Below are 22,027 nucleotides of genomic sequence, written 5' to 3'. Positions count from 1 at the left end.
ATTAAGTATCAAGTGTTTCTTAACAGGAAAATACACATTTTCTAAGCTAATTAATCAATGAGAACCCTATTTGATTATCCACTATCATGAACTCTGATGAGTTGAGACTCATGAGGTTTGAAACTGTCCTTTTTTAAAGAATCACTTGCCACACTGTTGATTTCTAAGTTCAGTTGCCCGGCCACTGAAATACCCACCAGGGCGATTGGAAACATAGATCTCATGCGATTCCCCTGGAGATCCAATTAGAGGGCATTTACCTGACCCTGTTAGCTAAGGCATCTCTAATTTAAATCCATTCAAAGACAGGCTGCTGTAATCCTCTCTTCTAAATTCTGCCATGACACACACAAGTGGGCACTTGTGTAAAGTGATGAGTTAAATTAAAATAAGCTTTTAAAGCAAGTTGTTACAATTTAATATAAATCTAATTTCAATATATGTTGACCTTTTAAAGGTATGAAGGTTGAACTCCAACAGCAGATTGCTCAACAAAGGCAGCATTAAGAGAAATCTCCTCTCACTAAGGTTTGGTTTACTACATTGCAACTTTTTACTGAAGAAATGTGCAGGGCTGTTGATCTAGGTCTCAGCGGTTGTTTGTTTTTAGAGGCTCTAATGGAATTTGCTCGACTGGTGCGCCACTGCAGATGTCCCTTGATGTCCAAGACTCATAATGAATCTTTCCAAAGAAGAAAATCGTCTAAAGCATCTTACGCACCTGGAGGTATCTTATATATCCTGGGGTCAGTCGAGGGATGCGAAAAAACATTGTTGTTGTTCTCTTCAGCGCTTTACAGTTGAGACCACAGGAGACCCCTCTGGAACCAGCCCTCAGGACTATCTGCTAGGCAACTTTCTCTCTGTGAAGCTCTCTGTATCCCTCTGGTCTCTGTCTTCTCCACCTGGAAGCAGCAGCAGAAACTCTCCCCTGTGTCCAGAGAGACACCCTGCTTGCCCGCTCCCTCTCGCTCTTAGATACACCAACACACACCTGCTCTGTGATTATCTCCCCTGAGTGAAACCTGTCCCCATAGTATTTAAAGCCTTGGCTTCATTCCTTAAGTTGGTCACATGGTGTTGGACTAGGTTTGCGTCTGTCCTTGTGTGTGTGTGTGTGTGTGTGTGTGTGTGTGTGTGTGTGTGTGTGTGTGTGTGTGTGTGTGTGTGTGTGTGTGTGTGTGTGTGTGTGTGTGTGTGTGTGTGTGTGTGTGTGTGTGTGTGTGTGTGTGTGTGTGTGTGTGTGTGTGTGTCATTGGAGGATTAGCAGAGCAACTGGAGTGGATTAATATACCTGTGACAGATTACCTAAATCCATTGGCAATCAATTATGTAGGGAAGAGGCAAGTAGACCAATTAACAGATGACAAGCATTGCTGTATTGACGTCTGCTGGGGTCAATAAACAATGTAGGACAATTAAAAGTTCAGGGGAAGTTAGCAGGGATGTCTTTAGTAAAAGATTAATACTATAAATACTGAAGTATTTACACTGGCTTCCTGTGTGTCAAATAATTGATTTAAAAAATACTGCAGCTGGTTTATCAAGCACTGAATGGTTTAGGCCCAAAATATATTTCTGACCTACTGCTAAATGATGAACCATCCAGATCTCTCAGGTCTTCAGGGACGGGTCAGCTTTCTGTCCCCAGAGTCAGAACTAAACCTGGTAAAGCAGCGTTCAGTTATTATGCTCCAAATATCTGGAACAAACTCCCAGAAACCTGCAGGTCCGATGCAACTCTTACTACTTTTAAATCCAGGCTGAAGACTTTTCTTTTTGCCGCTGCTTTTAATTGAACTATTCATATCTTAAACTGCACTGTAACTTGTATTCATGTATTTTTTCTTTCAATGTTTATTTTATTATCTTTTCTTTTTAATGACTGTTTTTAAATGTAATTTTCTTAATGTCTTTCATTTTTGCAAAGCACTTTGAATTGCCTTGTGTTGAAAAGTGCTATATAAATAAACTTGCCTTGCCTTGTAAAAGCAAATGCCTTCAATTATAATGTGTTTCTAATAGTTTCTCAGCCATAAGCAATCCATATATTTATTACACCTTATTATTCCTTATCCCAGCATAGAATGGATGAAAAGTAAAATCCTAGACAGGCTGCTACTTCAAAACGTTGTCTGGGTTAACACTATGTCTATATATATAGATATATATATATATATATATATATATATATATATATATATATATATAACCTTAGTTACCTTGCTCTAATATTTGTATTATTATTTATCTGAGTTCAAAAATCTTCACAGGACAATATTAAATAACCTCTGAAAAACAACACAGCAATGTATAATTACTTTTGGAAGAGGTGAGGCAGTGTGCTTACTTATCTCTTTGGTGCCACGGAAACAAGCTTTTGGCAGATTATTCTAAGAAGGATTTCACAGACTCATCATTGAAGGCATGCAATGCACTGGCAGGTTCACTTCAATAGTATTAGGGAACAGCGTATTTTAAAATACACTAACACTATGGTTAATTCAGCCTGTGGGAGATAAATAATCTTCTCCCAATGTGTACACCATCTGGAGTCGCAAAGGTTACGCTGACATTTGGGTTAGTGCTTTTTTTCCCACAGGATAGCATAAAGGGCCTACTTTTCTAAACCATTGTAAAGTACCAGCTGAAATAGCCTAATCATTGTTTTGGAGGAAAGCTCAGGATCACATGCCAAGAACAGATTAGTGAAATGTAACAGACATGCAAGACTGATTAAAGGAACATCTAATCACTTAATCACACACGCACAGAAAACAATGCAATTAAAGTTCTATGTTAATAAGTCCCAGCTACAGCGTATTCTTACAATACATTAAGAGCTGTCTGCACCCGCAAAACTGTAATCAAATCAAATCAAGTTTTATTTATATAGCACATTTAAAAGCGATTTTTGGTCGAGCCAAAGTGCTGTACATGTAATAAAATCATATTAGTACAATCACAATAAAAGAAATATAAAAAACAAAAACACAGGGAATAGTCATGTGTCATAGTCCGCTCTGACTAGAAGGCCAGAGAGAAAAAGTGTGTTTTTAGTGAGAATTTAAAAACCCCTAGGGTCTGGGCCGACCTCACATGGAGGGGCAGAGTGTCCCAGAGCCTGGGGCCAGCTGCTGCGAAGGCTCGGTGCCCTCTGGTTTTGAGCCTGGTCTTGGGCACTATCAGCAACAGCTGATAACCTTAAAGCTCTGGCTGGGGTGTAGCGATGGAGGAGTTCAGCTATATAGGCAGGAGCCAGCCCATTTAGGGCTTTGAAAACAAATAACTTGAAGACGAAGGATTAAGTGATTACTTTTTCATGCATATTTAATTTTTTATTTCAAAGGTATTTGGAGCTACAACACTGCGTATTCTATCAATTAGTCAAACATCAGGAAAATAATTGCATTCATCCTCGAAGTAATGTTCAAGCAAAATGACATGCTGTTTTCAGCCCCTAAAATATTGACATTTTACATAGTATCAGGGGCGGATCTAGAAAAATATTCATGGGGTGGCAAGAGGGTGGCAGGAGATTTTGAGGGGTGGCATCCCCTGGCAGAAGTATTTGCTGATTTAATCGCAGTCATATCAATCAATGTTAACTTGGAAAGCCACAATATTGATATTTTAACTCAATAACATTAGGTGACATTATTGTGGCACATCAGTAAAGCCTTAAATAGAAATATATAAGGTATAATTTAATGAATTTTAAATGAACAATAACTGAATGAGTTTGTTTCACTCTTAGAGCAGCAGGGGTACCAAATATATGCAGACTGCTGCAATAAGTACATGAATTAACTGTCTCATCGATGTTTGTCTGAATGAATATGATAATATTAACAATCATATCATTCCTATCAGCTGTAAATCACTGTTATGATTCATATATTCATTTATTATTGATTTTTTTTTTTTTGGAGGAGGAGGAGGAGGAGGAGGAGGAGTTAATGATGAATGTTCCTCAAGATGCTTGCTCATCCTCCTTCAAATTTGAAAGACAAGTAATTACTATCATATCATGTATCAAAATTCAAAAGATTCAAAGGAACAGTTCAGCGCCCCACGACTTTACTGCAAACAGTTACAACCTTGACTTTACATCAGAAAGAACAAACATTAAAGAAGTGACTAACTGCATCAGTTTGGGTTAAAGCTCGGTTCGATGCTACTCAATCGGAAGCTGTTGGTACCTGTTTATGTGGATAGTTATGTAAATTGTAAATCCCTGTAGCGATGCTGTATGATGTCCTTTTTGTTTTTCTGTTTATGTTTTTCTGTTTCATGTGGAAACTACTTGAGCAGGTCTCCCTTGAAAAAGAGATCGATGATCTCAATGGGATACTCCTGGAGGTTTGAAATTAAATGAAATGAACAAAACGTGTATTCAGCTAAAACATATACATCGCTGCAGTTATTATCCAGTGAAAAGTCCTTACCTACTGGCCTTGTCAAATCAAAGTGGTTACTTTATTTTGGCTGGGCAGTGTAGTTTTACACATCGTCTTATTTGACTTTCTCAGGACTTAAAACTGTTTTTTGGGGGCAGAGTGGCAGACCCCCACAAAGGAAAACAATATATACACACATACAAGGTCATCATCTTAACATTATGATCATCCGTGAGCAGAGCATCAAGTTGGCATGCCTATTACAGCTGAATGTGGCGATTACCATGTTGTTCAGCAAAACGCCTCACAAACTGATTAAGATCCAAAGCTTTAGTGCGTTTTGATTCAATGCTAAGTACAGCCAAACTTGACAGTCTCTTCTCTGTCATTGTAGACCGCACATACCTCATTCTTTCCATCTACTTGGGTCCGAATCTTTATACAGTTTATGGTCCGAAATGCTTCTCGTTTTGCGCCGTCCTGTTCAGATGAAATCGCCGCCAATCATATTTCGACGCTCCCCCCAGGGCCGGAGGAGGGGTTACAAGGCTCGCATCTTGTGCTGCATTCACTTACACTCGGACATTAGAGATTTTCTCTCATAAATGTCCGATGAGCCACAACTCTTCTTTCAAAACAAAGCTGCCAACTGAGGTGGCCGCTGGGGTGGCAAGGCTATTTTTTAGGGTGGCAGTTGCCCCCCCGGTAGATCCGCCCCTGGATAGTATCACCTTGGACATTGATCATATATTATATATTGAATAGAAAATTAATAAATTATAATAATAAATAAATAAAAAGAACAACCAAAACACACAGGCATCTGTATAGACACTCGTTACGTCACGCGCGCCATTACTGTTTGTCCTCACTGAAGGAAGGACCCCTGAAAATTCTACTTTCAGAACGCGGGCTAATGTAAACCTTAAAAAGGAAAGTGTTTAACAAAAGTTTTCATGCAAATAAAAATCCAAGTGGGGAGCTCGAAACACATGCGGAGTTAACGTTGTGTCGCTGCTGTTTCGACACAGAAGAGTGAAGTGTTTCTTCTGAGCTGGTAAAAACTAGCTGGCTAATTTAGCTAAGAGCTAAAGCTGCTACAGCTGCGCAGTTTCGTTTCACAGAAAACACGAAAACACTCTGACACTAACTAGATACTGTAACCTAAGCTGTGTTTTCCTGCCATAATATATCTTGGAAAGTGGAATGGGCCGACTATACAAAACTTTTATAGCTGACTGCTGCTAACTACAACATAACCACAGAGGTAACTGTTCATATTTCCAAGGAATGTATTTAAGATTGTGACATTATTGTCAAGTTCTGGCCAGGTGGAGGGTCAAGAAGTCGCTTGAGTTATATGTGATGTTGACGAGTCACAGTTTACGTATTTTGTGAATGTAATTTTAATACATAAAATACGCTAGCTGTGGCAAGGTGTCCCAATATAACCAAGCGAGCCGTTTATGTTATTGTTTAAGGGAAGACTTGTTGATAATAACGTTACGTCTTGCATCACGATATAAATACAGTCACATAGCATTTACGCATTATTGCTTTTCTTAGTGCTTGCATGGAAGTGTTCCCTCCAATTCCCCTTTTCGGCCACAGAAAAAAAGCAACGACAAAACAAGTGTGCACTTTTTCTTATTTGCTTACTTCAGATCAAAAATAAGCTCAGAGCAGGAAAATTGGTGGATCCAATGTTGTGGTGGTCACTGTTGAAAAGGACTTTCCTGTTTTTACTTCATACATATATTGCTTGTGTACTGTATGGTACGAATTCATGTGTAAGAAAAACATGGGCAAGACAGTGCATTTGCATTGTTGACTATGTAATAGAAAGCCATTACATTCGCAACTAAATGTTTTCTTTCTCTAACGTTGGGGTTTGTTTATTTTGCAAAGAGCTATCTAAGGTTAACTAAAACAAATTAACAGCATCATCTGATGTCCCAAAACACAAAATCTGGAACAATGTTTAGCTGTAAAACTGTACTCTGCAAATATAATTTATTCAACATTAATCACTACCATGTATTTTATAATAAAGCTTCAGCACTTTCGGTCACAATACTTGTTTCACATACATGCATCATTGCTGATTATTATTTCAGATTATTAAAGTGACCTCATCCAAGGTTTGGTATTGCTGTCTCAGTCCTTGTTCCTCTCCTACATCATCTATGTTCTGTTACACCTCATCCCTCAGATACAATAATACATCATCATTGTTTTATCTCTCTCTTTTAGCCATGATGAAGAGACGAGTCGAAGCAGCACCACTGCAGGGGGCGAAGAGGCCACATGATGACAGCAGCTCAGATGAAGAGTCGCAGTTATCCAGACAAGGTAAAACATTATTTCCACCTGTAAACAATGCCTCCCACAAGTGAAAAGATTATCAAGAGATTATTATTACTTGAGACTTGCTTGTTTGTTTGTTTGTTTATTTGCCTGCGTGTCGCTGCCTGTTCCTGTTTGTAAATGAATCTTTTCACTGTGTGTCTGTGGTTTTGTTCTGTCTAGACTCGAGCCAAAATGACTCCCTCAGTGACCAGGAGGACCAGAGACCAGGGTTCTCCATGCCCTCTGTAATAGCTGACGACCCGGACAATGACCCCTCTCAAAATGATGCCTCCTCGGATTTCACTATGTACAACAGTGTGTCACAGAAACTCATGGTAATGTATTCTAAATACTTACTACTACTTACTAATGATCTAATATACTAGATATTGACAGTTTCATAGTCTGTGCTGCAGATTTCTGGATCCCAGATAGTGTTTATTTTAGATTATGTGCAAAGATATTCAGAAGAGTTTTCTACAGTTTTTGTATAATTCCCTTTTTCTCTGCTTCCTCTTACACCTTTAGGCCAAGATGGGTTTCCGTGAGGGTTCAGGTTTGGGAAAGTTTGGCCAGGGACGCAAAGAGATCATTGAGGCCTCTACCCAGCGAGGAAGAAGGGGTCTCGGTCTCACACTGCAGGGCTTCCAGGGGGAGCTCAGTGTCGACTGGCGCGACGAACCAGAGGTAAACAGAAGTAAATAATAACCATATTGCGTGTGTCTCTTTTAATTATGAGAAATGATCTACTATTGAACCATCAACTGTGTTTTTCATTTCCAATCCTGAATTCCTACACATACATCATAATGACCTGTTGACATGTTCTGTATCTCCATTGTTTTATTGCTTTCTCTCTTTTTTTGACTGTTTTCTTTCCAGCCCACGGCCTTACAAAAGGTAGACTGGTTCCCAGAATGCACTACTGAGAACCCAGATGCCACTGAGCTGAGAGACTGGATGAAAATGGGGCCGGTAAATACAAACACTTCAAACTTACTTGATCTAGCCAGGATCCATTGCATTTTTGTAATATTGGGATGCAGATTATGATTTTCAAAAGGGGGGTTCGTTTAGCATGAAACACTTGAAATAACTAGAGAAAATTGAGGTCAAAGAAAACTATTTCTGCTAAAAGTGTAGCAATGATTGAGAGTCAGCCCTAAACATTTCAGATGTATGTATCTCACACTGCTCTGTAGCACATTCATGTACCTTTGCTGTGCTTTTAGATGAGTGTTTTTAGATGCCATTTGATAATATGTTTCTTACTGCTCTTAATGTCTTTCATTTTTGTGAAGCACTTTGAATTGCCGTGTGTTGAAAGGTGCTATATAAATAAACTTGCCTTGATCTGGATTACACTACACATATATATATATATATATATATATATATATATATTTCATGTTTACGCAGGCCCTAGGGATGCCGCAGTGTGCCTATCGGTTAAAGGTGGGGTAGGTAAGTTTGAGAAACCGGCTCGAGATACACTTTTTGTTATATTCCATGGAATGCTCTTAACATCCCGATAGCAATGAATATCTTAAGAGCTTTGACAAAAAATCCATAAAAAAATGTCATCTGTGGAAGCCGTAGTACTGTAAAAAGCACAACCAATCATCTGAGCCGGCCCGGCTAAAGTAACTGGATGGCCTACCTGCCTGTCAGCCTTCCATCTGTGCACAAACTTATCTCGTGCCCTCATTGGTCATGTGCGTGTCCGTGTGTGTTGGAGGAGGGGCTCTGTAAGGAAGTGGCAGATTTGTTCCGGCTGTGTATTTTCAAATTCTACCGCATTCGAGCTGGTTTCTCCAAAATGACCTACCCCACCTTTAATTAACTTATGAAAACACTGGTTTTACCAAAACAACTCAGGATATTTTACAAGAAGATATATTTGTTGATAACACTCAATATCTGAAGAGGCCTCTGATCTTTAAAGTTAAATGAATTGGCTTTATTTCTATTTTTGAAAGCAAAACACCTGAAGGGGCGGTCTGCAAGTATGGCCCTGGTGTGGTGCTGAAAGCCCTGTAACATCAAGCGCCCTCTTTTGCCTCAAATGTGTTCGTTTTGTTCTTAGTCTTCTTTTTTTCTGCTTACAGAGAAAACTTAAGATTGAGGATGAAACCGAGTTTTGCACTGAAGATCTCCTGCACACTCTTCTAAGGTGCAAGGTGAGCTTTAACTTCAAATTATTATGCTTTTTTAAATGTTATTAACAAACATCGATAACGTCTATACAGGAACCTACATATGAAACACTATGATGAACATCTTAGTGTGAATGTGTGCTGTCTAGGCAATCAAAAGAGTTCACTACTGCATCTAAGTGTCTGTCTGTTTCTTCTTCTGATAAACTACTGGAATCCCTTTTTCAATATGGTACTATGGTGAATGAGTTCATCAATGGACTCTTCTTTGTGTAAAGCTCTGAATGTCCACATATAGATAGATACATCTAAATCCTAATACTATAATCTACCTGAGTTGTTTAACCACGGTGTGTGTTTGTTGTTCAGACAGTATTCGATAACCTGGAGGGCGAGGAGATGCGGAGAGCACGGACACGCTCTAACCCTTACGAGACGATCAGAGGAGGTATCTTCCTCAACAGGTCAGTACGTAGGCGGTTATCAGCTGAGCTGTCATGTTATTAACGTGGGTCATTTTGTGGAAGTCACTTGCTCTGCTTACATATTGAAAAAACTCAAATGATGAATTACTAATAGCTGTTTTTGAACAATGGCAATGTAAAGAATGTGGCTGTGTGTACGCTTAATTAACATTTGTATATATCATCTGTACATAATATCAGGAAATCAAATCTGACTAATAGTTTCCAGCTTTTACTAACGACAAGTTGTTCTTGTGTCTCTCTCTATTCAGAGCCGCTATGAAAATGTCCAACATCGACCATTGCTTCGACCAAATGTTTACCAACCCTAAGGATTCACAAGGGGTGAGTTGGTCAGCAGCAGGTTCACAGAGACCTTTACAAACACATGGTTAAACAAACCTCTCTCATTATGCAGAAACCTCTGACAAAGGACCGCGAGGGCGAGCTTCTGTACTTCGGTGACGTCTGTGCGGGGCCTGGAGGCTTCTCAGAGTACATACTGTGGAGGAGGCGCTGGCACGCCAAGGGGTTTGGCATGACGCTGAAAGGACCCTGTGACTTCAAACTGGAAGATTTCTTTGCGGCTCCAAGTGAGCTGTTTGAGCCTTACTACGGTACGCACGCCCATCACATGAGCAGAGCTGCAGAAACTCAGGATCTGCTCTCAATGCAGATATCGCCGTCCCTCTGAGGCGCACTGCCTTTGCACAATCTGCATTTTCATTTACCGCCACCAAAACACTAAGTCATTCTCTCATGGTGCAAACAAATTGATATTAAGCAACCATTCATTAATTACACTGTCCTCTGAGTTGTTCCATTTGAACTGTATTGTAATATGAGATTTGAACTGTACTATGTATTATTTTAGTGACCTGTACTTAAATCATGTTTTATAATTGTTAGTGTGATAGAGATTAAGCAATGTTTGTAGTGTTTGTTGCTGTATGCATGGTCCTTGTTGAAATAAATACATAATAATAATAATCACGTTCAGAGAGGAGGAGAGAAAACAGTCACGTCTGAGGTGATGAATGATTCAGACAAACTCTTGACCTTTGTGTGTCCCAGGTGAGGGAGGGGTGGATGGGGACGGAGACATCACTCGGCCAGAAAACATCACCGCCTTCCGAAATTTCGTCCTGGAGAGCACAGAGAGAAGAGGCATGCACTTCCTCATGGCAGATGGGGTGAGACTAATTCTATTTTAGTTTTTACTGCGGGGTTTATTTGTAGCTCCAGCTCTGCAGCAAAGTATCTTAGATATACATATCAAGCAGAAGATAAGGTTACAAAGTCCTGCTCTCTGGGGTTTCTTTCTACTGATTGGATCACTTTTGGTTTCCTAACTGACTGTGTCTGGCAGGGTTTCTCTGTGGAAGGCCAGGAAAACATCCAGGAGATCCTGAGCAAACAGCTGCTGCTCTGTCAGTTCCTCACTGCCATCTCCACACTCAGGACAGGTGTGTGTATTCATGTGCAGAAATGAATCAGTCAGCTTTCCTGTCCATCAGGACATTCTACACTTTGGCTGTAGCTCCTTTCAACATGTCCCTAAAACTCTGTCTGAATGACATGAATGAAAACATGTCTGTGCAGTCTTGTTATACGTACCTTCTAGGGATGCCAGTGATTATTCGATTATTCGTTACAGTCTCCATAATCGAATATTATTTTTAAAAATCGATTTTATTTATATATATTTTTATTATTATTTATATATATATATTTTTTTTTCTGGCTTAGTTTCAACCAAAATATAGACTAATGCTAATAATAGTATTAATAATTGTAAATGTCCATTGGTCACACCACCAGTTTGTTTTACTGTAAACTTGGAGGAAGCCTGCGTACAGAGTAGACTGCTGCTGCAGCACGCTACACACCGACCCCGCCCCCACCCCCCCTCTCACTCACACGTGCGACTAAAGATAAACAAAGCGGCAGGTAAAAAGAGTTCAAGGAGCTGCATCATTGTTTTTATTTGTCTTTTATTTGTCGTTTATTTTGTTTGTTCCAGTAAAGAAAACAACGGAATTCCTTTTCCTTTTGACTGAGTTTTTTTTCTTTCTCTCGCACGGGGGGGGGGGGGGGGGGGGTCGGTCGAATAATCGATTATTATTCGCCAGGGCTGCCGAATAATCAATTTTGATCATGGTCAGTTTCTGGCAACCCTAGTACCTGCATCCTATTCATGATGTTATACTCACCTCTACACACTGTTTGTTTTTACGCTAAGGATTAGAATAAACCAGATTCTTTTTGCTTCTCCAGGTGGTCACTTTGTCTGCAAGACCTTTGACCTCTTCACTCCCTTCAGTGTGGGTTTGATCTACCTGCTCTACCTCTCCTTCGACAGGATCTCTCTCTTCAAACCCATCACCAGCAGGCCGGCCAACTCCGAGAGGTGTGTGTGAATGTACACCATGTGCTAGAAATCTATGTGGAGTTTGTTGCTTGTGTATGTTTATTGACAGGGTAATTATTGTATTTTAAACACATTTTCTTAATTTATATAATCTGCATGTTCTCTGATATAAATCAGACATACGTGCAAAACGTTGTTGTTGTTGTTGTTGTTGTAAACTACATGACTACATAAAGGCATTAAGAAGCATATTGACCGTTACTCTTCAAAACATCATGTGATCCTAACATGGACTTTCCCTCATATCACTTTTTACTGGATCATTTAGCCTCAGCCTTACACAAAACGTGGCTGTGCAGGCCAATCAAAGTTACCATAAAGACCATAATGAAATAAAAAATGTCTTTATGACAGACATTTTGTTCAACTTTTAAAAGTCAAGTAATATGTAGTAAGTCTCAACCCAACTGAAATGGAACACTGCTATGGATCAAATGTTTCATTCATTCTTACAAGAGAGAGTTTTTCACAGAAACCTCTTGCATCTGTTAAACTGGTCCCTCTCTCGCTCCGCAGGTACGTAGTGTGCCGTGGTCTGAAGCCCGGCGCAGACGCCATCAGAGAATACATGTTCAGAGTCAACCTGAAACTGAACCAGCTGAGGAACACAGACACTGACGTCACGGAGGTGGTTCCTCTGAGCCTCATCAAGGAAGACACAGACTTCTACCAGTTCATGGTCAACTCCAACGAGAGGTGCCGACACACAGTATTCACAAAGGCCTGTTTTTTATTTCAGAATCAATGGCTGACAGAAATGTGTTTACTCTCACTGCAGCCTCTGTGTGGTCCAGATCAAGGCCCTGGCTAAGATCCACGCCTTCGTTGTAGACCAGTGAGTGAGCTGTCTTGTACTTCTGTGTGCATTCATCTGGACGACATTAAAGTCTTTTTGCTTTTACTGATTATGTGACGTGTGTTCCTCAAGGACTCTTTCTGAGACGAGACAGGCAGAGATTAGGAAGGAGTGCCTGAAACTGTGGGGGGTGAGTGGAGAAGCTGTGTTGTATATTTACTAAATTGAAGTCGGAATAAAACCAATCCAATAGAAGCAATAGGTTTGGTTGAATAATGCAGTTTTGTTCTATGTAATTCTACTCCTAAATACATTGCACTCCCATCCCCAGGTCCCAGACAAGGCCAGAGTCACCCCTACTTCCTCAGACCCAAAGTCAAAGTTCTACGAGCTGGTAAAGGTCAGTGGATACATCTGGGATTAAAGAAACCCTACTGGGAGAAAAGGGGACGCTGATAAATGTGGGCTGTCAGAGGATTCTACTTCCTAATTAATAATACATGTCAAATCAAAAAGTGAAGCAGCTTTTTGCACTTTGGTGAATCCTAAACAGTATTTATCTGCTTCAAAATCAGATTTCAAAACAAATATTATTTGTTGTTGTTGATCTGTTCACAAATGAGTAAAACTCCAATAAATGAGCTGGTTTAAAATGTGTCTCCATATCTCCTCAGAACTCAGATGTGGAGTCATTCCAGACAAAGCTCACACCTCTCAACTCCACTTCACTCGAGAAGTTGCGTCATATCCTTGACCACAGGTGCATTGTGGGAGGTGGAGAGCAGATCTTCCTTCTTTCGCTAGGGGTGAGTCAATGTAGCACTGTAGTTTTGTATTTTCCACACAACCTGCTCAATCCTCTATTATTAGGTAGATTTAATAATATTGAAGAATATAGAAATGTAATTTAAGTCTTTTTCAAGAATAACAGATTTGATATCAGATAGCAGCCTATATGTGTGATAAACTGTATTTCAACGTCCAGGCCAGTATCATCAAATCCTTAAACCTCGTACCATTTCTTTATCTGTCCTCTCAACTTCCACTTGGCTTTGCTTTGATTTTGGGAAAGATTCAAATGCAGCGCTGAAAGGCTAATCTACTCACCCCTAATGTTTGTATTAGTTTATTCAGAGGGCTACTAGTGAGCAAAGAGGATTGCATATGTTCTTAAAGCATGGTAGCCTGTAGATGAACCTGTTTTGATCTCTTCATCTGCTCTCCCTGTTGGCTCGTGTAGAAGTCTCAGATATACATATGGGAGGGGAAGCTGCCAGTGCGCTGGAGGAAACTGGAGAGTTTCAAGCTGGAACTGCCAAGAGATACACTTCTGAGTGTGGAGATCGTCCAAGAACTAAAGGGCGAGGTGAGACGAAGAACAGATGAAATATGGGAGCCGGTATCGTAATCTCTTAAAGCTCGGCTCTATTTTTTTTTTTTTCTGAAATAACAACCATTCTCATGAGATGATATGTACTTTTGTTGTGTCCTGTATTCCTATTTGTTTTCTCCAAAATCATGCTTCAGGTCTTTGAGTTCACTTGTATTTGTAGGAGTTTTCAGGATTTTTCCCCCGTGGAAAAAAGGACAGTTGCATATTGTTAGAAAAACACCTCAGTAAGCATTTTTGCTGCTTGTATTTGTAAAGATATAAAAGTTTCAATACAGTTTCTTTGGTCCTTAGGGCAAAGCCCAGCGGAGAATCAACGCAGTTCACGTGATGGATGCTCTGATACTGAATGGCACTGACGTGAGAGATCGGCACTTCAACCAACGGTAGGAAATGATACACACAAATAAATGGACCTACGATTGCATTACAATTCCCTTCCACACCAGTTTTTGTATTTTCCTAAATAATGGACATTGTGTATCCAGGATCCAGATGGCTGAGAAGTTTGTCAAAGCAGTGGCCAAGCCCAGCCGACCAGACATGAACCCTATCAGGTCATCATTTGAATGAATTTCACTATTTTAAATGTGCTTTCTCATCTTTTATAGTTTCAAGCTTCACGCATAAAACATTTCAAATGTCATGGAAATGTAAACATAAAAGCTTACAAGTAGATTTAGTCTTTAATCCCCCTGTGACATTTTCTGATCACGTAAAGCCAACATGGTCAGCAAGTGTATTTGACACTAAAACAATACACCCCCACGTGCTGAGATTGTGACATAGCTACTACTTTATGGGGCCGGACATGGTCCAATATGCAGCTCAAACAAAATGCGATATGGGTCCAGTGCTCGGGTTTTAATGAGTTGATTAATTTGAGAGTACTTTTATATCTTACATGTCTTTAATGGTACTTCTTTATGTTCTCAAACAGAGTGAAGGAGGTCTACAGGCTGGAGGAAATGGAGAAGATCTTTGTCAGGTATGGCAGGATGTCGCTAATGGAGAATTTAAGCTTTATAACATCAGTCCAAGTTTCACATTTCTCTAACTATCTTTTCTTCATACAGACTAGAGATGAAGGTGACGAAGAGTTCAGGAGGAATCCCACGTCTGTCCTACACGGGCAGAGACGACCGACACTTCCTTCCCACCGGCCTTTACGTCGTGAAGACTGTCAATGGTATGAGTGGCACTTAAATCTACATTTTGAAGTTGCTTTAATCAAATCCTCAACAATACTCAGAGTCAAATAATTACATTTCAATTCAGAAATGTTCAAAAATATGTGTGTCTCTTCGCCTCCTTCCATCAGAGCCCTGGACGATGGCATACAGCAAAAACTCCAAAATGAAGTTCTTCTTCAACAAGACCACCAAGGACTCCACCTATGAAATGCCAGCCAACGCTGCTGCTCCCTTCAGGTTTGTAGCATCTTCTCCACATTGAGATAGCAACCTCTTTATGTGATTTAACACTTTCCTTCCTTTGTCTTCCCCTTCAGTGTTTGCCACGCTGAGCGGTACTTCTGGGCCTGGGTGGACGGGGTCATAGTCCACGACTCTCAGACACGGATGGACCCTGAGAAGCTGTCCAAAGATGATGTTCTGTCCTTCGTCCACCAGAACCACCAGCCCTGAAACGCTTACAGAACCCTGGAGCTTCACTGGCTGCAAACTACACAGAGAACGCACTACCATGTGGAGAATGTAGAGTCTTGATTGATTTTATTTCGACAGTTAAAGAGGGATTCATAAAATACTACCAATTCAATAAATCCACCAATGCATTGATGAGAGCTATCATAAACTTTTAGTTTTTTATAAATCCCTGTTTTTGTTGTCCGAGTAAATATCAATCAGTAAGTTGTTTTATAACCATTGTTAAGGCCCGCTTGTTACTATATATTACGCAGCGTATGGAAATGATTAACAGGTTGTAACTGGAGTTCTGGGGCTCAGGGGAGGAACTGTTTGCTGCTATTTCCAGCAGTGACTTTTGGACCGTGTGTAAGCAACGAACATTCGACAAACCACTCTTTCCTTTTTGCCTTTTTCCACTGCCCTTGGCTCTATGGATAGTAACGAATAGGTCTCCCTTCATAGGATAAAATGGAGACAAAAAGCTGCTGCAAGGATCCCTCCATTAGATTGCATGTCCCTGTAGATCAAGTTTTTTACACTATGTCCATACATTGCATGTGTGTGTGTGTGTGTGTGTGTGTGTGGGTGGGTGGGTGTGGGTGGGTGGGTGTGGGTGCATACATCACATTAGCTTTGACAAGAGAGATGCACCTGCTATTTTGAAAAATGCTAGATAGAGTTACTGCTGTTAAACTATGCATCCATATCTGTCGCGCTTGCCTTGTTCTACAACTGCTCAACCTCTCATCTCCATGGAGACTATATCTCACACCAACAGGCCCCTTGTAATCACTCATGCAAAACTGTAGCTTAAGCCCAAATACGGCAATCATTTTACGACTTATTTTCACCATTTTGTTCAAGTTCGTAAGAGTTATAGATGTAACATTTCTCGTTCATACATTGTCTATCCCCTGTTTGTTTGGGTGTGTTTGTTAAACGGTTGGAAGGGGTCCTGTTAGGTTTTAGGCTTTTACTCCGTCTCCCCTTTGTTATTGTGCCTCATATCGCCTGGACTGTGTTCTTCTTAAATACTGCAAATGACTTATTTTTGTTCTTGTAAAGTTAGCTATGAATCCCCATGATGTAAATAACTATGTAGTAAATAAATGGGTGAAGATGCTCTTCCCAAAAATAACTTAACTGCCTGGTAACATTTCATTTATACGGCTATGCCTGGGTAAAGCAGCTTTGAGTGCTTTGTTGCCAACTTCATTATATTTAACACAGAGACACAGCAATACAATCAGTGAGCACAAAAAGATTATGACTACATTTTGACAAAGGTCCACGACATTACATAATAATGTTGAACTCAGTTTGTAGTTTACTTCAGTTTTTAAAGTAAACAAATGTGCAATAATTGTCTAAGCGCAGGCCATGTCGTCTAATGATGTACACAGTAACCCCTTCATGATGCGTTTCCCTACTTTAAAGTGTTTTATGTTGTACCTACCAGAGGACATGCCCAAACATCTTGATGGATATGGAGTTTTCTTTTTTCCTCGCAAAAGTTCTAGGGGTACACAAATTAATTTAAAAAAACTGCATTTTCAGCCGGCCAAATGTATCCCCTCCCTTTGATAGACACCTGACAGTAGTTCTTTTTTTTTAGAATTATTTTCTTTTTTAACGTTTACTTTTTTATCAATTCCTGCACCGCGTTGTTGCATGATTCAAAAACACCCAAACAAGTGTAAATGGTGACTTCAGTTTAACTTTTCTTTATTTACACGATGTTGTTGACACAAAAGATAGGGACTCTTATTTTGAAGTTCCACTCGCTCAGCCAATCAGATTGCAGCTTTATTTAACAGGAAGCAATGCTCTGAAAACAAACGCGCTGGATTCACACCCTTGCAAATAGTGGGAGTACGTTTGACGTTACAGGTATTTATGTATTTATATTTGTATTTATTCAGTAATTTAACATCTGAAGAGGTGAGAATATCTTGTACTGTCAATAATTGCATCCAAGTATCGGAACTATTGAGTGAATGTATTTGCAGAGTTTTATAAGCTAAGGTGTGTTCTCGTCTCGTGACCTGATGTAACAGGTGTTACTGTGGGGTTTTGTAATGCCTTTCCATGAACAATTAATTTGCAGGTATTGTAAAACGAGTTCACCGATATTTTAATCTTAGTAGTTTGGACAACCTTCAATCCAGCCATGTTGAAAGCTGTGGGACAGGCTCTGTTCTCAACCGGACTGCAGAACCCTAAATACACAGAAGGAGAGAAGAAAGAGGTAAATGTTTTTCAGTTGTCATTGTGTCAAATCAAATGACAGTCAAATGTTTGCCTGATGTGGATTGTTCTCTTTGAATATGTGAGTAAAGGTAGTGCTGAAATGTCGAAAAATACAGTTTAAAGTGACAAACCTTCAGCGTATGCACAATCTCTATGTTTCGGATAGCAGGTTATGCAGATGTAATGTGTAAAAAGTAGACTAATTTATATTGAAAACAGTGCAATAATAATGACAAGGCTAGTGTGGATTACAAAATACACGTTGATGATAAATATATATGAACTACTACAAATACAGGTTAAATATTTTATAATAAATGAAATATTTGAGTATGTCGTTTTGTCGTGAATGATTTTCAAAGTGATCAACAGAAAATCAGTTGGTTTTGAAACTCAATTTTAGTGTAAACTATTTGCTGGTTCCAGATTCTCCACTGTGAGAACTTGCTGCTTTTATTTATTGCATTTCATTTATATTAAGTCACTTTTGGATAGAGTGTGAAACAAATATGACATTTGCAGATCTAAATCTCTATTCAGTCAGGTTCTGTAATGCTGGAGGGGGAGAACAGTCATAGTTTTGATGAGCGATCAACTTTTGAAACTTTATTTGTATATCATGTTTCTAAAATAGGTGACATATGAAAACTTTTATATTAAAATATGTGGGCTCATAGTTTAAAGTAACACATACACATTCAGTTTGTTACATGGATAAAAAATCCCTATGGAAATACAGGCAAGGCTGCTGATCAGTTCAGAGTATGTTGTAAACGGATCATTGTACACTGGGTTCTGGTATTTTATTGATCTATTGGTAATCGAAAAAATGAATCAACAGATGAATTTATAACGAGTGTTTTTGCAGGGACAAGACTATGAGATCCGCACATACCTTGCCACAAACTGGGTGAGCACCACCCTGAGTGGTATGGAATGGGACCCGGCCCTCGGTGCAGGCTTCCGCAAGCTCTTCAAATACATTCAAGGCAACAATCAAAACAGTGAGTTTCATCCAGTCCTAATGTTGTATAATAAATAAAGCATGTACAGCCTGATCTAAGGCTGTATACATCTTTATTTATTCTGTTTGTACTTATTCAGGGAGTGTGGAAGTGGTTTTTCTTTGCTATTGTTAAAGAAATGTGTGTTAGATCCTTAAACCTAAAAAAAACAACTTGATAAAACACAATCAGTCAGGTAAATAATGTTTAAAGTGGCAGAAGGAAGTTATGGAGGACGTTGGCATGGAGATAAGACAGCTGAGGAAAAAGTTAACTTTAGTGCTTGCTCTGCAGTTTCAAACCGCACCTCCTGACTTTTCTGACTCAGCAGTTTACAGCAGCATTATTTATGAGAATACGCATTGTGTGAACTGAGTACTGCAGTGTAGGCTGATGTGTAAACCTGCTGTTTAATCTACATCTGCCACACATTGTGTTATGTTTCCACCATCTGTTCAGGTGTCTTTATGTAGTGAAGATCCTCCAGCTGGCAACTTACACATAGTTTACACATTTCGCTGAATAGAATACATTTCAAACCAATCATCAACCAAATCGGAACATTTCTCACATACTTTTATATCTTTTTCGCAGGCAGATGTGAGTTCTGCTTGTCTTTTATTCCCTTTCTCTAAAACGTGTTGTGATTGTGCCTTGTTTGTCAGAGGTGAAAGTGGAGATGACGGCTCCTGTGTCGTGCCGTGTGGACCCTGGAGCCGGCCCCGCTTGTGAGTCTCGGTTCACCGTGTCCTTCTACATCCCAGAGGAGCATCAGGACGCCCCCCCGCAGCCGAGCGACCCCGACTTGTTTGTGGAGCACCGGAAAGAGTTCACAGCTTATGTCAGGTAGAGTACAGCTTAGGCACTGACTGATAATACATGTTTTTTCTCATTTCAGGGAAACATAGGTGCATGACTTAAAGGTCCCCTATTGTACTGTTTTTCATCAATATATTATAGGTCTCAGATATATACAAAACATGTCTCTGAAGTGTTTGGCTCCAAACACCAAACAGATCATTGCAGCATCCCATAATCCCCTCTGTTTCACCCCTGTTTCAAAAGTGCTGATTCTCTGTCTGTTACAAAGTTTAGATGAAAATAAGGAGCCCCTCCCCACGCCCCTCTGAGAGATATTTGGTTAAAAAGAACGCAATGGTGCTCTAGGAGGAGATCCAGGTGATAAGGTGGTTGGTGATTGGCTAATGGTTACACAAGACAAAAAATCGTTATGACATCATAAAGTGAAGCCAAAATCTGATCAGCTCATTTTCAGACAGGTTTTTATATAAATGGATCGGGACAAAAAGAGAGAGAATCTTTTTTCCTGAAACTTTCAGAATCTCTTTACATATCGATTTTGCATAATAGGTGACCTTTAAGTTTATATAATTTGTTATTGTTTCAGGACATATGGGGGTTTCTCCAATGAGAAAATTAAGCGTGAAGAGCTTCTGAAACTTATTGAGAGCCTGAAGAGGGACGCAGTTCAATACGTCGACCATCCCTTCTACGTAGCCGGGTATGACAGTCCCTTCAAACTCACCAACCGCAGGAACGAGGTGTGGATCCTGAAGAAGGAGCAGGAATAATATGTTTAAAGTTTACACTAAGCTCTGACCACTACAAGCTTTGAATAACCATATCATGGAAGAACAAAAAATACATGCGGGATTTTTTTTACCTATTGTGTATTTGTATGTGGAACAAAATGGAAGGTCATACTGACGAAATACTTTTTGTATATATTATTATATTAATTTGTCTAATTGTGTATTGTGCTTTATTTCCTTTGACTAAAAGTTACTGAGTAGGAGGGAGGCTTACTGATGGTCGTGACAAAGAGTCCTAACAAATGATTACAATAGCATTTAAAAAAAAAAAAAAAAAAAAAAAAAAAAAAAAACCCTGGGGAAAAACTGCATGCAATAGTTCAATATTACCAGTAGGTGGCGCCAACTAGTCCGAAAACATTCCTCATTTGGTGCGTCTTGTCATGACAAAAACCACAAGTGCCTCTTCATTATTTTATTACAAATTGATTTGTTATGTGGGAATTTAATTTGTTTACCTATATAGTAATATGAAAAGACTGATGAAATAAAGTTTGAAATGATGTTTGAAAGCAATAATTGCAGTGTAATGGTTCCTCTTGTCTGTTCGAATTGCCAAGAGAACGCTAAATGATGCACGACTGCGAACAAATGCTATCGAAGTTGAGCCATAACCAATATGATGCTTTAACAGCCAGAGATAGTGTAATTAGGCTCCTATCCTCCAATTTAAAGGGTTTCTTTTTGTCTTACTGCAGCTCAGAAAAGGCTACACCCTTAGTTAAATGCCAAGAGAGATATTTGTTTAAAACATACAATAGAAATCTGCCATCACTTGCATTGAAATCACCCCAGAAAGAAATCTCTTGGCATCCAGTGTAGACAAGAGGAATCTTTACAGAACCCATCTCAATGTACCAATGCTCGTATTGTGTTGCTGTGAGCCTCTCCTTTCACTCTGACAGCAGGTTTTCCCTTTATCAGTCAGTGTACCTGCTGTGAAGGTGCCTTGGTAAATCTGATCTCAGACTTCCCTTGCTGTCACCTTATCACGCTCGTTGTGATGAGTGAATCTAGACCAGTCATGCCTGCAAAATCCAGAAAACAAATGTGCATTACTTCAATCATTTTATGAAGAGCTCCATTATATACTAGAAGTTGTGTTTTGAATCCTGCAGAAAGGAAACGGCATGGTACTTGATGAGGGAATGGTGACGTAAGCACTGCACTGAAGTATGAATCGTGGGAGATATGATGTTTAAGAATGTAAAAATGTATGATATCATTATTAATAAATATACCTCTGCATTAAATGATTGACTTTTCTGATATTTTGTATCTCCATCTTCACTGGAGTGTGGTGGTGTATTTGATCTGCATGGGATACAGTGCAGGCCGTCCTCCACACACTGATCAGTGAGACCTTTCATTAGCAGGGTGATATACTCCACACTGTAAGCTTCGTCCTCTCTCACCTTCACCTCTGGCTCTCTTGTTGGTTCAGGTCTGCTGAGTCATTCTCTTTATTTGTGGCAGAAATGTTCCCAATATCATGTTCAGACACTCAGCAGATCTGACATCTTTT

General features: G+C 39.6%; 2 protein-coding genes and 1 long non-coding RNA gene across 6 annotated transcripts in view; 2 read left to right on the top strand and 1 right to left on the bottom strand.

Annotated features, from left to right (window-relative positions):
• LOC307016966 overlaps positions 1-4,924 on the bottom strand; it is a 7,065-nt gene extending 2,141 nt beyond the window's left edge. Inside the window, exons 1-2 of one of the 2 annotated variants that reach the window (XR_013801981.1) lie at positions 4,806-4,924; positions 722-973 (exon numbers count right to left, since the gene is read on the bottom strand). This is a non-coding gene — a long non-coding RNA (uncharacterized lncRNA). Of the gene's footprint in view, positions 1-721; positions 2,163-4,805 lie in introns of those variants that run through there. The other variant, XR_013801982.1, reaches the window with a different exon arrangement.
• Positions 4,925-5,272: 348 nt separating this feature from the next.
• cmtr1 (cap methyltransferase 1) lies at positions 5,273-16,229 on the top strand. Of its 2 annotated transcripts, none has more exons than XM_079642447.1 (24): positions 5,273-5,457; positions 6,654-6,752; positions 6,930-7,084; positions 7,278-7,436; positions 7,632-7,724; positions 8,858-8,929; positions 9,275-9,369; positions 9,642-9,714; positions 9,788-9,986; positions 10,444-10,562; positions 10,739-10,835; positions 11,647-11,779; positions 12,317-12,496; positions 12,579-12,635; positions 12,729-12,786; positions 12,928-12,996; positions 13,271-13,402; positions 13,837-13,962; positions 14,281-14,372; positions 14,475-14,543; positions 14,927-14,974; positions 15,063-15,175; positions 15,308-15,416; positions 15,497-16,229. In XM_079642447.1, the coding sequence occupies exons 2-24, from the start codon at positions 6,656-6,658 to the stop codon at positions 15,630-15,632; spliced, it is 2,481 nt and encodes an 826-aa protein (XP_079498573.1). In that variant the 5' UTR covers positions 5,273-5,457; positions 6,654-6,655; the 3' UTR covers positions 15,633-16,229. The 2 variants fall into 2 exon arrangements, with proteins under 2 accessions (XP_079498573.1, XP_079498572.1); XM_079642446.1 differs by having other exon boundaries at positions 5,273-5,667.
• A 1,187-nt stretch (positions 16,230-17,416) lies between these two features.
• On the top strand, positions 17,417-21,755 carry hebp2 (heme binding protein 2). 2 transcript variants are annotated; one of them, XM_079645159.1, is made up of 5 exons: positions 17,417-17,525; positions 17,780-17,883; positions 18,754-18,889; positions 19,555-19,735; positions 20,298-21,755. In XM_079645159.1, the coding sequence occupies exons 2-5, from the start codon at positions 17,806-17,808 to the stop codon at positions 20,479-20,481; spliced, it is 579 nt and encodes a 192-aa protein (XP_079501285.1). In that variant the 5' UTR covers positions 17,417-17,525; positions 17,780-17,805; the 3' UTR covers positions 20,482-21,755. The 2 variants fall into 2 exon arrangements, with proteins under 2 accessions (XP_079501285.1, XP_079501284.1); XM_079645158.1 differs by having other exon boundaries at positions 17,439-17,525; positions 17,743-17,883.
• The last annotated feature ends 272 nt before the right edge of the window (positions 21,756-22,027 follow it).

Source organism: Notothenia rossii (genome assembly GCF_949606895.1).
Source record: "Notothenia rossii genome assembly, chromosome: 8".
Lineage (NCBI taxonomy): Eukaryota > Metazoa > Chordata > Actinopteri > Perciformes > Nototheniidae > Notothenia > Notothenia rossii.
This window is presented reverse-complemented; position numbering and strand designations above follow the sequence as displayed.